General features: G+C 28.3%; 1 protein-coding gene across 2 annotated transcripts; it reads right to left on the bottom strand.

The window, feature by feature from the left end:
* Window positions 1–1,752: 1,752 nt before the first annotated feature.
* LOC131643429 (cysteine-rich receptor-like protein kinase 25) lies at window positions 1,753–11,820 on the bottom strand. 2 transcript variants are annotated; one of them, XM_058913641.1, is made up of 7 exons: window positions 10,967–11,820; window positions 8,460–8,600; window positions 3,527–3,648; window positions 3,243–3,453; window positions 2,683–2,917; window positions 2,444–2,597; window positions 1,753–2,334 (listed from the first exon to the last, which is right to left on the bottom strand). In XM_058913641.1, exons 1-7 carry the CDS (start codon window positions 11,766–11,768, stop codon window positions 2,002–2,004), a joined length of 1,998 nt encoding a protein of 665 aa, XP_058769624.1. In that variant the 5' UTR covers window positions 11,769–11,820; the 3' UTR covers window positions 1,753–2,001. The 2 variants fall into 2 exon arrangements, with proteins under 2 accessions (XP_058769624.1, XP_058769625.1); XM_058913642.1 differs by lacking the exon at window positions 8,460–8,600.
* Window positions 11,821–16,200: the final 4,380 nt, after the last annotated feature.

Genomic DNA, 16,200 nt, shown 5'->3' with positions numbered 1-16,200 from the left:
CCATGCGGCATTATCATGTCCACCGAAGGTTCCTCTATAGATTTCCACCATAAAAGTTTGAGATTTTATACCAGGATCAGCCTAATAATCATCCTCACACCAAGTTTTTTTCCCACGTTTAGATTTCAACCTCCAAGTCAATTTTAAAGGTACAAGATGACTATGCTCTAGAATTACAATTATAACTTAACAACATAACTACACAACTTCCAATATAAGTCTTTCGCTCTCGCACCATTAAAGCAATATACAATGAATACAAACTCTTTCTTGTAAGAGAGTGAGTGAGAAACGAAAGTAGTTATTCAAATTTTGATATTTTGGAAGAGTGCACAAGACTCCTTTATATAAGACAAAAGATTTTGCTAAAAAGGAAACAATCAATGGGATTTGACCATCTCTTATTGATTAGGCTGCAACAGTAATTGATTAGACCTAGCAAATAATGAAACAACTTAGCCAAAAGTGAATTCTAATCAATTAAAAGTGTTTCAAATATATTAGGAGGTGAACTCGCACCTTAATTGATTAGATGAAAGCTATAATCGATTAGACAATGAGACTTTGCTTTTCTCATTGGTTTGGACGCATCATAAACGGTTAGACAAAGGCCATGATTGGTTTTTAGAAGAATTTTGAAATAGACAAAGATTTAAAAATTCTTTTTGGTGTGTGTATGAATTGCATTAAACACCTCAATAACTACTCTTTAATATTTTACACACTAATTAATGATGCTTATGACAGTTTAACTTTTTTTCTTTTGTCATCATCAAAATCTACTATACATGTTAAGCACATATAACCACATCTCCTTTTTTTTACTATGACAAAGCATCTTTCAACATCGTGTTTTGTATAAACACTTGAGACATTTTTACAAACCCTAATTGCATAATTCATGGGTCATTACAAAGCCTAACTGTATTATTCTTGACAACAAAACTATTTCTCCATCATAAACCCTAATATAAGATGTTCATACCATCAAGAACATAATGATTGATCACTCATTATGAATGATCAAAATGCCACTACTTCACCATACAAATATCAATCACAAAGCAAAACATTGATTATTTAAAGTATAACAATCATTATACTAATCGAATTTGTGAAAAAAATATAAACAATCAATATGTATTACAGGTTTGGATATCACACTCCTGGATTACGCTAGCATCTTGCATACTTTGAAGAATAAATTAAAGAAGGCTCAGAGTGTGATGGAATTATTTTCATATTAAAAGAGATATCCGCACAAATTCATAGTCGGAGACTTAATGTTTGTCAAACTGAGACTATATCGACAAAACTTTGTAGCTGAAAGGCATATTCAGAAGCTATCCAAGCACTTTTATGTTCTCTTCAAGTTTATAAAGGCAATTGGAGATATGGCTTTTCAGTTTGAACTCCCACCTTCAAGCAAGATACATCATGTTTTTCAATGTGACAGGGGATATATGTCATGGGCAATGATGATGATGATGATGATGATGATGATGATGATAAGACACAAAATGAAACATTGGATTAAATTGAAGAAAAAATGAGTAACCTAGATTGTTAGAAATGCATACGGTCACAAAATGTAAACTCTAGATTTTAACTAACTAGATTACGTTATTTATGTACTTTTACATATAGTATAAAACATGGAGTTTTATGAAAATAATATTGTTAGTGGTAACGTAATTGTTATACTATGGCATATGCCACATTGAGATTGTACCTGTGCAAAAATGAAAATATACTATAATTGAAAAAAATCAGAATTTATCTTGAATAAGTGTTTATTATATATTACAAACATCAATAATATATGAACATCTCATAGTTCCAAACACCTATTTAACATACTATTTTATTTTCATATCTCTTTCCTATGACATCAACAACAAAACCTCAGGAGTACAATCAAACATTTTTCCAAAAAACATATGTTTATATGAAATTTTAAATATATATGTGTGTATGTGTGTGTGAAAGGTTATTATCTATTTAACGAGGAATAGATATACTTATTGACATGTTATTAACTGAATATGGTTTAGAACTACTAGCAGATTGACCCGAGCTAGACCCCTGTTGTGCAACACTAATTTGATCCATTCCATACGACAAATAAGCTGGTTCTTGTGGAGATGGAAGTTTAATTGAGTGATTAGTGAGATATGAAACCACTCTTGCCATTGTAGGTCTTGCATTTGGATTTTCTTGGACGCATAATAGACCAATTTGAATGCATTTTATGAGTTCTATTTGAGAATATTTTTCTTTAATATATGGATCCAATGTAGTCAACAATGTTTCTACATGCCATTGTCTCCAAACCTGCAACAATTTATCAAATAATACTTTAAAATGGCTATATTTTCATATTTAAACCATATACACATGAGATTTTGATTTTAAAAAAGAAGAAGTTAGATATCACACTCACATAACTCAAGAGGCCTTTACCATCATGATTTGATTCATAAGACTCTGCATTCCTTTTTCCAATGATTATCTCAATAACCATTACTCCAAAACTAAAAACATCTGATTTTTCAGAAAAATCTCCAAGCATTGCATACTCGGGAGACATATAACCACTATATAAATAAAATATAAATTAGCTAAAAACATACCACTTGAAAAAGTGACTGAATAATATATGTATAAGAATTCGAAACTTACTATGTTCCCACAATTCTCTTGGTTATACCACGATCTTGATCAATGTTAACTATTCTAGCCATGCCAAAATCTGAAATTTTAGGACTCAGGCGTTCATCTAATAAAATATTACTAGGTTTAAGATCACGATGTATAACTTTAAGTCGAGAATATTCATGCAAATAAAGAACTCCTAAAGCAATTCCTTCTATAATTTTATATCGCTCTGACCAACTTAACTTTTGTTCTTGGTTACCTGAAAAAATTTAAAAAATGAAAACTATATTATAAGTCAATTATAACGACTATTATATTATTATAAATGCTTTTACTATTATTATAATTATTTTTAAAATCATGAATTCTATGGAATAGCTGAAATCAATAAAGTAATGAAATGTGTGCAAAAAGAACATGAGTTCTCTCTAATTAAACTTTTCACGAATAAAATAGAGGCACCATGTTCAACTTGAGATAAATGTGACCGGAGAGGATCTCCTCCGATCAAAAGACATGGATCACTTGATTTCGTATATGATAAATATATGATTATATTGAAAGACAGGGTCTAGTATATTTACCGAATAGATAATAATCAAGACTTCCATTTGGGACATATCCATAGATGAGAATCTTCTCTTGCTCCTCTAGACAAAAACCTATCAAAGCCACAAGATTTCTATGTTGTAACTTAGCTATCAATAAAATCTCATTTTTGAACTCGGTTGAACCTTGTGTGGAACTTGTTGAAAGCCTTTTAACAGCTATATCTCGTCCATCACGAAGAGTGCCCTAAATGTATATATAAAATCCATTATACATGTTTCGAAAACATAAATGTAAACAACATAAATCTTTTAATTACCTTGTAAACTTGTCCAAATCCACCTTTTCCAATCTTGTTGTCATGGGAGAAATTGTTCGTTGCCGCAGCAATGATAGCTAAATCAAATTGTAATCCCTCCAAAGTGGTACTCTCCTGACCAACTTGACCAATATATATTTGAGTTGTTAAATTAATTAGTTTGGAAACTTCATAAAGCTTACAAGTTTAGCATAAAAATTCTAAGAAAATAATAAAACATTAAAAAAGAAATTGCGATTAGATGGAGTTTTGATCAAATAGTCTAATAGTTTATTTAATATCTCCTACTAATTGAGTCGACTTCGAAAGCTTAAAATTAACTTTTAATCTCTTATTGTTATCTAGGTTGGAGTGTTGTCATTTCATATCATTAATAATGATGACACATTGTTAAAAATAATGAGAGGCTTTAAGAAATGGTAAAATAAAGAACTCAAAATCTAATTTTAAAAAAATTAAAAATTGGTTTAACTGTTTTAGTTCATTTGCGGTATTGCTTACTCATTCTAGTCTTTATTATAAGAAGAAATTTATTTTTTAAATTTATTTAATAATTAATACATCTAGTCTATTTATAGATCAAATATATTAATAATTGTATGAATTTAAAAAGTAAATTTTCTCTTATAATAAGAATCAGATGGAGTATTTTTTTTAGTACGTGTCGTTTATGAAGTTGACAATTTATCGTAGGAGAATTCTCTAGTAAAATATGACATTTATATGGACTTAGTTTTATACTTATTCCCTCTAATTAAAAATTAGGTTTAAATGCAGTTTTGACTCTAAATTTTTCAATTGTTGGATTTTGATTTCCTAAGTTTCAATTGTTTGATTTTGGTTCTCCAACGTTTCTAATTGTTTGGTTTTGACCCTTCAAATTTTAATTGTTTAATTTTGTTCCCTCAAGTTTGTCCCATTTTGCATTCGATAGTCTCCTAATAACATGTAGACTAAACTTTCTTTTCTTTGATACTTTTTCTCTTTGTTTAAAAAATAAAATTCATCTCTACAATTTTTTTCTCATTTTAATAGTTAAGCTTTGAATGTAATATCTTAAAAATCTTAAATATTTCGTTCAATATATGTCTAATGATAAATTGTTTTGATAACAAAAAAGATAGACTGCTGGCTATTTAAAATAACAAATTCTTTAGCCAATAACTCTCTCATATTTAAGTTTAAAGTCTCCAAGTCTAACAATTTTATTGGTCATATAAAATTTCAATCTTTTTATAATTATAAAAGATATTGTAAGTTTGTCCGTATATTTTAAAATAACTTTGTTAAAAGGTTGACACATGTTATTGGCTAAAAAGGAGTATGTTATTTTAATTAGTTAGTGATATATTTTATTGTTGGTAAAATAATTTGTTATTAAATATATGTTGAATAAAATAATTAAGATATTTAAGATATTTCGTTCAAAGCTTAGCTATTAAAACGAGAAGAAAAATAGAATAGTAGAGAAGAAAATTAGATGAAAAAAAGTATAAAAAAAGAAAAGAAGAGCAAAAGTAACAAAATTAATAAAGAAGTTAAGTCTACATGTCACGTAGGAGATTATCAAATACAAAAGGGAACAAACTTGAGAAGTCTAAACCAAGCAAATGACAAATTTCAGTGGTCAAAATCAAACAATTGAAATTTGGAGGGACAAAATCAAACAATTGAAAAACTTGAGGACCAAAATCAAGTAATTAAAATTTGAAGAGTCAAAATTAAACAATTAAAAAAGTTAAAGGGCCAAAATTGCATTTAAGCTTAAAAGTTATTAAATTATTATAATAGACGTAATCAATTTTGAATACAAAATAAACAAAATATTTTGAGTGATGAATATATTTATTTTTATTTAATAAAGGGAAATAATAGTTTATAAATCCTTACACACAGCTTATGTTTGGAAGTTTGGAGGGGAAAGAAGGGCTATGAAAATTGATATTTTTTTTTAAATATAAAGAATTTTTTAATATTTTTTGAAAAAAAAAATTTGTTTAGAATGATAAAATAATGTTTATTATTAATGTATATTTAATTTTTGAAATACTATAACAACAAAAATTATATTTGAACATTTTGTCTAAACCCTCCAAAACCCTCTCTTAATACAAATTTTGAATTCCCCCTAATTAGGGGATTTTCGGTGTTATGAAAAAATTAAATCCTCCAAAACCCTCCAAACTAAAATCTTTCTATTCTTTTCCCCAATCTTTCATATTTTTCAAAGTCCCCCCTCCCTTCCCCTCCAAACTACCAAATATAGTTTAAGGTTATGTTTGGAAATTTGGAGGGGAGAGGAGGGGAGTGGAAGACTTTCGAAAATGAATTTTTAAAAAAATATAGAAAAATATTTGACATTTTTAAAAAAAAATGATTTTGTATAGAATTATAAAAGATTGTATATCATTACTATATTTTTAATTTTCTTAATATTATAACAACATAAATAATATTTTGAAAATTTATGTAAACTCTCCAAAATCCTCATAAATTCTCTTTCAATACAAATTTTGAGTTTTTCAAATTAAGGAGTTTTGGTGTTATGAATAAAAGTAAACTCTCTAAAAACGGATTTGGATCCTCTCATGTTCTTTTGGTCATGCCTTCTCTCCTTTTCTTAATCTAATGGTTAAATATCACACAAAATAAAAACAATAGTACAAATGAAAGAGAAACTTGAATCAATGGTTGAGATTGGAGCAAGATAGAAACATGAGAGAAACAACATGAGAGCATCTAAATCCCTCTAAAACCTGCCAACCAAAATCATTCAATTCTTTTCACACAATTCTTCTATTTTTTTAAAATCCTCATCTCACTTCCCCTCCAAATTTCCAAAAATAGCCTAATATCAAAACAAAAAACACTAACTAAACATTTGTAACTAACCAAACAACGTGAACTTCTAATTAACATGACTTATTAACATAAATAACATTTAAATAAAAATAAAATAAAAGTTCAATAACCTTCAACAATATTTAATTTATATATTGATCAAAAATGTAAATTATTTATTAAATTTAAAATAGTTTTATTTATTCATAATAAATAAAATTCTCTTTTTAAATATTATTTAATATTTGATATACGTTAATTAGAGGTGGAAATAGACTAAAATATATTCCATAAATTTATAGCCCAACTTACTTAAAGTTCAACTCGACCTAATTTGTCTGATAAAATCAATTAGACCGCCCTAATTTGTTTGATAAAATCAATTAGACTGACCTATTATAAACTTTTTAAAAACTTATTAATTTAAATAAACATAACTACGAGAAAGATTATCATTCTTATCAGATTGATTAATTTATATTTAATCTTATATATTATATAAATTTATAAACTAAATGTACAAAGTTAATATTTTTAAATCTTGAAAGATATAGGAAAATGATAAACAATCAAGTTTGATAATTTAAAAATCATAATATTTGAAAGAAGAAAATTATATATATATATATATATATATATATATATATATATATATATATATATATATATATGACATAATTAAGTAACATCGATTATCCGATTGAGTCTGAGATATTTTTTTTGCTATTAGAAATAATTGTTCTAGTTCTTTTATTCATGTATAAATTTTATAATTAATTTATATTATATATATATATATATATATATATATATATATATATATATATATATATATATATATATATATATATATATATATATATATATATATATATATATATATATATATATATATATATATATATATATATATATATATATATATATATATATATATATATATATATATGACATAATTAAGTAACATCGATTACCCGATTGAGTCTGAGATATTTTTTTTGCTATTAGAAATAATTGTTCTAGTTCTTTTATTCATGTATAAATTTTATAATTAATTTATATTATTTTATGTTATACATAATTAGTGTTTATTATACATTAAGTATTGTAAAAATAAATGAAAAAAAGTATGAGCTCTAAAAAATATTATTAACCTAAAAAAATTGGATGTAGAGACTTTACAAAATTAAATTTTAAATTGACTAATATACCAAATAAATCTTAAAAATGGCACGTCAAATTCAAAATAAAATTTTTAATAAGTAATAAATCAGACTTAAGATTTAATTTTTTAATTTGATTTAATTTTTTAATTTGATTTAATTTTATAAATAACGATTAACTGATAAGTTAGTTGATAGCTTATCACTTATAGTTGATGGTTGATGATAGATAGCTTATAGCTTATGCCTGATGGTTGAGACTGATAACGGATAAGATAATTGAAGTGTTTGATAAAATTAGTGGTTCAAGTAACTTATAAATGTAAAATGACATAAAAAGATATTTAATACTTAATTATTTAATTTGATATTAAAATAAATTATAAAGGATAAAAATAAATTTATGTTAAAATAGTAAGGATATAAAAGAAAAAAAAATGATAAACTATAAGCTATAAGCTAAAATGCTATTTAAAATAGCGTCTGAAAAATAAGGTATAATCTAATAAAATAACTACAAACTAGTGATGAAAATACCGTTATCAAACATGCCTAAATAATCATATGATTTTATAAATTATAAGCTATAAAACATAAGTTCAAAATTATGTCTTACTGAGCGTAGCTTTAATCTATTTATGTAAAGTTAGGTTTGATCAAGGCTATTCCCATTTTTAATTTTGAAATACATCCATTTTTAAACAATTTTGAAAATAAAATTTATAAAAGTAAGTGAACCGAGTATTTGATAGGGATGGGTGAAATAACTTAACTGACACTTGTTAGTAAAATTAAGGGAGCAATTGGTCAAAGTTCAACTTCAGAGAACGATATATTTATAAATAAAAAACTTTTAATTAAAAAAAAAACAGTATAATCAACAACTTTTAATGAAAAAATAAAGAGATATATTTAGATATAGGGCTTACAGTTTTCTTGGAGGAGAATGTTGGCCCTGCTTTTTCTAGCTTTTCTCTTTAGACAGTAGAAACATGTAGCAAAGACTATTGCCAAAACAACAATGGGTATTACAACAATGATTGCTGTTCGAGATCTTCCATTTTTACTTTCTACACAAGAAATTAACTTATATTATTTCACACACAAAAATAAAGGGTCGGATGGAGGGTCTTGCATTTTTGTGAGACCCTGATTTTTATATAAATATATACAAAATATATTTAATTTAATTAATAAACATATAAATAGTTGTAGTGTTAATTTGTAATTTTTTACTTTTAAATATTACATTTAAGTCCTTGTTGTAATGTTATTTGTTTTTAATGAAAAAAATTATAAATTTAAATTACAAAGAGCAAATTAAAGATATTTTTAAATATGTTTTAATATTATATAAAAAATATTTAAAATGTTTTAATCTTATGTAAAAATTAAACATATAAATATTTGAATATTATTTTAGTTTGTATAATTTTAAATGTGTTTGAAAATTAAATATTATATAAAAAATTAAATATTTATAATTCGAATATTATTTAAATATAATTCTAGTTTGTATTAATTTTAAATAATAAGAGTAATATAGTGTATTTATAATTAAATTAAATTTTTATTTTTATTAAATATATTTATAAATATATAAGATGGTGAATTGTTAAGCAAATAGGTATTAATTCAAGCATGACTCATTTGCATATCTTAATAAAATAAACAAATTGAATAAAAGAAATTATAATATAAAATTCCATTTTAATAAAAATACTATAAAATATTATTATTTCTGTTATAAATTGTATATATGAAGGAGAAAAAAAAACCTCGAATAATACTTAAAAATGAGTACTTCAATATACATACAATTCAACTTAAACATCATTTTAGATATTTTTTAAATTTTAAAAGTAATGCATTGAAAGTGTAAAATTTTATACTTTTTATGTCATATTAATTTTTTAAAATTAAAATGATGTTCTAATTGGATACATGATTGTGATTGGTTGATAGTGTAAAAATATTTTTGTATATCCCTTTTTCTCTATTTTTTTAATATTTTATAACCACGTGATTTTTAATACAGCAGTGATTTTCTTCGCACAAAAAATACGACCGCACTTTAGCCTGCAAATTTTAATATTTATGGGTCTTATTAAATTATTTAAAAATAAAGAACGAGCGAATAGAAATATATTTAACTTTCCATCATATTTCCTTCTATCATTTCATATTTATTATCATCTTTGCACAAGAAAATCACTACGCTATTGAAGGGGAGAGTTGTAGTTTATTGCAATCTTATTCAAAGAAAATAAAAAGGAGAGAGTTGATATGCACCAACTGAGAATAAGAGTTTGAAAGATAGTAAAAATATTAGTAGTTATTGTTGTCTAAATTCGTGCCATAAACTTATTGTAACATCTAGTATTATTTTTTAATAAAGAATTTAGAATTTGACAAATTTTTGAGTTTATAGTTTATGGTTTATAGTTTATAAGTTCAAATGAGAATTTAGACCTGTATAATAACGATTTTGTCATCAGGAGCTTATAATTTATTTTGTTAGTTTATAAACTTTTTCAGACCCTATTTCAAATAACGTTTTAATTTATAGCTTAAAGCTTATCATTTTTTCTTTTTTCTTATCCTTATTATTTTAACAAAAATCCACTTTTATTCTTTATAATTTATTTTAATTTAAAATGAAATAATTATGTATTAAATAACTTTAATGTCATTTTACATTTATAAGTTAGTTGAACCGCAAATTTTACCAAACACTTCAATTAGCTTATTAGCTATCCATTTCAACCATCAGTTATAAGCTATCAGTCATCATCCATCAACCATAAGTTATAAGTTATTAGCTAACTTATCAGTCAACTGCTAATTTTACCAAACAGAACCTTAATTGTCATAGTGCAAAAAAATTTTCACATTATTAATGCATCACAATCATTCAATTATATTATTTTAAAAAATTAAAATAAAGGTTAAATACTTTCAACAAATTAATAGTTGTGATTTACTTACGTTTATAAATTTTTTTACACCGTTGTTATATTCTAATTAAATTCTTTAATAAAAGGGTCTGGCTAACGATTGTATTCAGGATACTCTTTAAGCAAACTAAATAAAAAAAATATTCTTTATAAAAATAAATATTTTAATTTTCAATATATTAAATACATATATTTAAAAAAAAAAACTACTACTTTAATCACTTAAAAAAATATTCCAAAAATAGTGGTTAGCTCCTAAATTGTTATATGATGCACAAAATTACAAAATAAAAAGTATAGTCAATGTAAAAAATAATTATTAGACCGTCCATATATGATATACCCAACTCATCTTTTTCTAATTAAAAGGTTTTTAATTAGTATGATATGACTCCGTCAAAAAAAATAGTATGATATCAATCTTCCCTATCATTTGACCCATTAAACCACGTGTCGACAATCGTAGTTTTGAAATTTACCTGCGGTTTTTGCCGATGAAACCGGAGCTGGTGTTGGTGGCGTAGTAAGAGAACGGTAAAAAGGGTAAATCTCAAACCTGATAACACAATTAGGATACACAACTTGTCCACCTTGCGCTCCTGCACAGCACCGTGGAAGATCCGAATTTATCAAACCATCAAGACAGCTTCTACACTGTCTTTCATCAATATCAGGTGTACACTGAGCCAAGCAATAAAGATTCTGAAATATATTTATTTTCGCTTCTCTTGTTGCAAATTTCTTCACAGAAGTTTCGTCTGCAGTCTTGTTCAACGTCTCATACAACAAACGGTTGAAGCTTTCTTTGTTCGACATATTCGTTGGACTTGCGAGAACATAGCCAGCTGCTAAAGTAACGGTTGAGAAGAACGAATGGTTTGAATACCGAACCATGCACTCATCGTAGTATATAACTGCTGCAACAGAAAATGAACACTCTGTGTTTGTGGAGAGGCTTTGGGTTGCGTTTTCTACGCATGATGAGCATAGAGAGGAAGGGACGTCACCTCTGCACTTGTATAGTCCGTAAGCAGGCTCTGAATGGTTTTTGCTAGTTACGGTGTTGTTGAAGAATTGGGTGTTTTGGGTTGCTTGGGAAGATAAGGAAGATAAGAGGGTATGGAGATTTGTTTGGTAGGTGCTGTTGGATATGAATCTGTATTTTGAGCAAACTTGGTAGAGGAAACGAGGGTCGTCTGCATAAGAGTTTGTTGCAAAACTAACGAAGATAATAAAAAGGGTTAAAAAGAAGAAGATGTGTAATTTGGTGTTGGAAACCATGAATGAAAGAGTTTGTGTTTTTGAGAGACTAGCTAGCTACCAATAACATAGAGTTGCTTTGCCGTTTGTATTTTGGTGAAGTTGTTTATATTTAATTGAATGGATATAAAATTTTAATTAAAATAGCTTTTAACTTTTACTTTACTTTTAGTAAACTATTAAATCTCAAACACATTCGGCTCTATTAATGTTCCAAATTAATCATTTCAACCGTAGAAAAAACATATACACAAGAAACAACGCTTGGCCGGACGAGTTGGATTAGTCGATCTACTATGTAGATTGAAACCGGTGCAATAGAAAAAAAAAACATATACACATGGCTTCTACCATGATCCCAAATGGGCATGTCGCATCTATTTATATCCTTTTGCAAAAATTCATAAAAGAATGAGACCGCGATGAACTATCTATTTATATATCTTTTGCAAAAATTCATAAAAGAATGAGACCGCGATGAACAGACATAGTTAAGGTTGTTGGTCTAAAATCTTAACTCGTTCCATGTAAAAACACAATAAAAAAATTAATCTGTAACTACGTGATTTTCACGTCACAACAAATATTCTTCGATGTGAAAAATACGTGGCAGAAGCGCTTGTGTCAACTTAGTTAGGACATGAAATTTACGCCACAAAGTTGTTACGTGATTTTTACTTTGCAAAATTTTACGACGTGATTTTTATGACACAACATTCTACATTAATTGCAAATTACAACAACTATAATTTAGAAAAGGCATAGTAGGTGACATATTTTGCCACGTGATTTTCACACCACAAAATTGAAATTTTGTCACAATTTTTTCACGTGGTTTCTATTTCACGGAGTATTTTTTAATAAAAAATAAAATAATTAGTAATTAAGAAAAATACAAAAGTTTATAAATAATAAAAATATTTTTAAATAATAATTTAATAGCATACAAAAAAAATTAATTAATAAATATTTTTTGTGAAATTTTAATTAAAAAGGTTAATAATGGACAAAAATTAAAATTAAAAAGTAAAATAAAAAAAATCAACCTACATCAAGGTCGTCAATACTTCCTTGCAAATTTTTCCTTAAAAGCAATTGTATTCCAATAGACAAAAAGTTCATCAATACTTCCTTGCATATCCAGTTAGGACGAATATTGTATTCTTTCCAACCACGTCTAGCACGACGTAACATGTCAGAAAATCATACTGTTATTCATCCCCGAATTTATTTTAATCCTATGCTCGTTAATTACATCCCACATACACTTTTCCTGCAATTTTGTAGGTAATTCAAATAAATTGTTAGATAATTATTATAAAAATAATAATTTAAATAACATAACTTAAAATAACATATTATACCTTAAAATTTTTTAATCATTCATCTTTTTCACCCGAGGTAAGTTCTCCAAATCTCTTCCAAATTTTTTTATACATTAGCTGAATAACATAATTTATACATTTGACAGTAATTCGACTCGGCTCGAAACTAAACAACAACAATTTGAATAAGTATTAAATTAAAAAAAGGTAACATGTAAACTTAAATAAATCTTTATAAAAATTAGAAACTTATGATTTTTCGTTGGGCCAAATATATTATCTTCCATCAATAATATGATACTCATTCAAATTTGCATCGCGATCCTCCAAAACGTCCTCATCCTACTCCTCATAATCCTCCCTTTCCTGATCCTCATGATCATCCTCATCTTGCTCCTCATGATCCTCCTGAAGTGCATGTATATGTGTGGTAGAAGAGGTGTAGGGTCCCCCATGATGCATGGATGATGAGGGTATGTGTGTGATAGGTGAGGTGCGGGATCCCCCAAGATGCATGGACAGTGAGGATATGTGAAAGGGAATTGGGGTGCGGGATCCCCCAGGATACATGGATGGTGAGGGTATGTGTGAGGGATGTGAGGTGTGAGATCCCGCAAACTGCATGAAGGATGAAGATACCTGCGTAGGAAGTGGAAAAATAGATCCTCAAAACTGCATGAAGGATGAGGGTACTTGTATGGGAAGTGGAAAGCTAGATAAGCTTCTTAAGAAAGATGCACATGTAGATGTTCCATAGAGTCGAAGAAACTAGGTGGAAATATTTTTTCCAACTTACAAAGAATGATTTGAATATTTTGGTTCAACTTAATGATGTCATCCACTCTTAAAGCTGACATACAAATATCTCTAAAAAATTGACTAATTTTAGTTAGTGGATTAAGCACATGTTTGGGTAGTGAACTAAACGCAATTGGAAGAAATCGTTCCATCAAAACATGGCAATCATGACTTTTCATACCATACAACTTCTCAGTGTTAGCATCGACACACCTTGCTAAGTTAAAAGCATAACCATTAGGCATTCTCAAGTTAAAAATCAGACTGGCGGAAAGGTAAAGAGGTTGAGAACCGTCAATGGCCCTGAATTTTGCAATAAGGAATTCAACAGTTTTTGTGCAGCCTCTGGTATTGTAAGGAACAAAACTACTACAGGTACTCCCCAACAAAATGGTTTTGCTGAAAGGTTTAATCAAACCATTTTGGAAAGAGTTAGATGCATGTTAGATAGTGTTAGGTTAAAAAGGTATTTTGGATAAAGGCTGTTTTGACAACAACATATCTAATAAATAGATGTCCTTCGACTGAGTTAGATTTGAAGACACCTGAAGAAGTTTGGTCGGGACATCCACCAGATCTTGACAAACTTAGATTATTTGGCTGCGTAGCCTATGCTCACATTAGGAAAGACAAGGTCGAGCCTAGATCTTTGAGATGCATGTTCATGGGATACCCTGAAAGAGTCAAAGCTTTTAGGCTATGGTGCCTAGAGTCAGGTCACATGAGTTGTATCACTAGCTGAGATGTAGTTTTCAATGAAACTGAGACGACTTTCAATAAAATTAATGATGTTGGTCAAAGTACAGAGATATCTGAAGAATAGCTAGTACAAGGAGATATTCATGTTGAGGTGGAGCATGTAGATGTTGAATTGCGTATCTCAGATGAATTTGAAGAAGATATACAAGATGTTGGAGATATTGAGGAAGTTGAGGAAACTCTCAATGACTACTTGTTGGTAAGAGATAGGTCGAGAAGAGTCATCAAACCACCTCAGAGACTTGGGTATGCAGATCTCATAGCTTATGCCTTAATCTCTGCAAGTGAGGTTCTAGATGAAGAACCTAGAGACTATAAAGAAGGTATGAGAAGTCGAAATAAGACTGAATGGTTAAATGCCATGGATGATGAGATGAAATATCTTCATGATAACCAAACTATGAATTCATCAAGAAACCTGCTGGAGCCAAGTTAGTCAGTTGTAAGTGGATTTTCAAAGTTAAGGAAGGAATCGAAGGAGTGGCGTCAAAAAGATACAAGGAAAGGTTGGCCGCTAGGGGGTTCAATAAGAAAGAAGATGTCGACTTCAATGATGTGTTCTCACCTGTTGTAAAACATAGATCCATCACGATGTTGTTATCTATGGTGGCGAAGTTTGACATAGAAGTTTGACCACTATGTTTACTTCATATTTTGATCTGGAAATTCATTTGTTATTTTGTTGCTTTATATGGATGATATTCTCATAGAAAGGAACAATGTTAAGGATGTAATGAAGGTGAAGGATGAACTCAATAAGGAGTTCGACATGAAGGATCTGGGATCTACACCTAGGATTCTTGCGATTAACATCCGAAGAGATAGAAAGTAGTCGAGATTATGCTTATCTCAAGAGACATGGTTGAAGAAGATTATCGACAAGTTTGATATGTCGAAGTTAAATCTAGTTGTGACACCAAAAAATCCTCAATTAGAGCTAAGTATAAATCAGTGTCCTAGTATTGAGGCCGAAAGAGCTTATATGAATAGCATCCCATATGATAACTGTCATACCCTAATTTTTACCCCCCCCCCCCTGAGATGTCACATCTCCAGACACTTCATCAACTCAAGACAAATACCCAGAGCAGTCACTTGTTTACCTAGTACTCAGTCGAGGGTGTTCAAGAACAAAGAAGCTCAGACAAAGGATCAATCAATAAGAAAATAACCTCTAATACAATCATAGGACTCAAAATGATTCATTCATCCACCTATGTGGATCAGACACCATTCATCAAGACTCAGGTTTGCTCAGGTCACCAAACTAGGGTTTTGAGCCTATCAAGGACTAAAATCAGGGCCCACATCTAGGAAACCCTAAAAAGCTCCAGGGGATCACTCAAAGTGTTCAATCATCTTCAAATGATCCCTATGACAATATCCAATGGGAATTGTACTTCAATTCAAGATCCACAATCATCAATTCCATCTGGCCTACAATTAGGGTTTTTGACCTAATTCACCTGGACAGTTGACTTTTAATCAGGACATGGCTCCACAACTCAAAACATGGCTCAAGAACTTTTATTACCTCAATATATTCCATTCATATCATTCATTTGAGGAGG

Source organism: Vicia villosa, linkage group LG1 (assembly GCF_029867415.1).
Source record: "Vicia villosa cultivar HV-30 ecotype Madison, WI linkage group LG1, Vvil1.0, whole genome shotgun sequence".
Taxonomy (NCBI): Eukaryota; Viridiplantae; Streptophyta; class Magnoliopsida; order Fabales; family Fabaceae; genus Vicia; species Vicia villosa.
Note: the sequence above shows the minus strand (reverse complement) of the source record. Positions and strands in the feature narration are given on the sequence as shown.

Excerpts from the sequence above, each read along its gene's own strand:
- LOC131643429 (XM_058913641.1), bottom strand. The coding sequence starts at position 11,768 with ATGGTTTCCAACACCAAATTACACATCTTCTTCTTTTTAACCCTTTTT. Across the intron at positions 3,649-8,459 it reads CATTCTCCTCCAAGAAAACT|TTGGTCAGGAGAGTACCACT; the intron begins GTAAGCCCTATA and ends ATATTGGTCAAG. Across the intron at positions 2,598-2,682 it reads AAGAGAATTGTGGGAACATA|TGGTTATATGTCTCCCGAGT; the intron begins GTAAGTTTCGAA and ends TTATTTATATAG.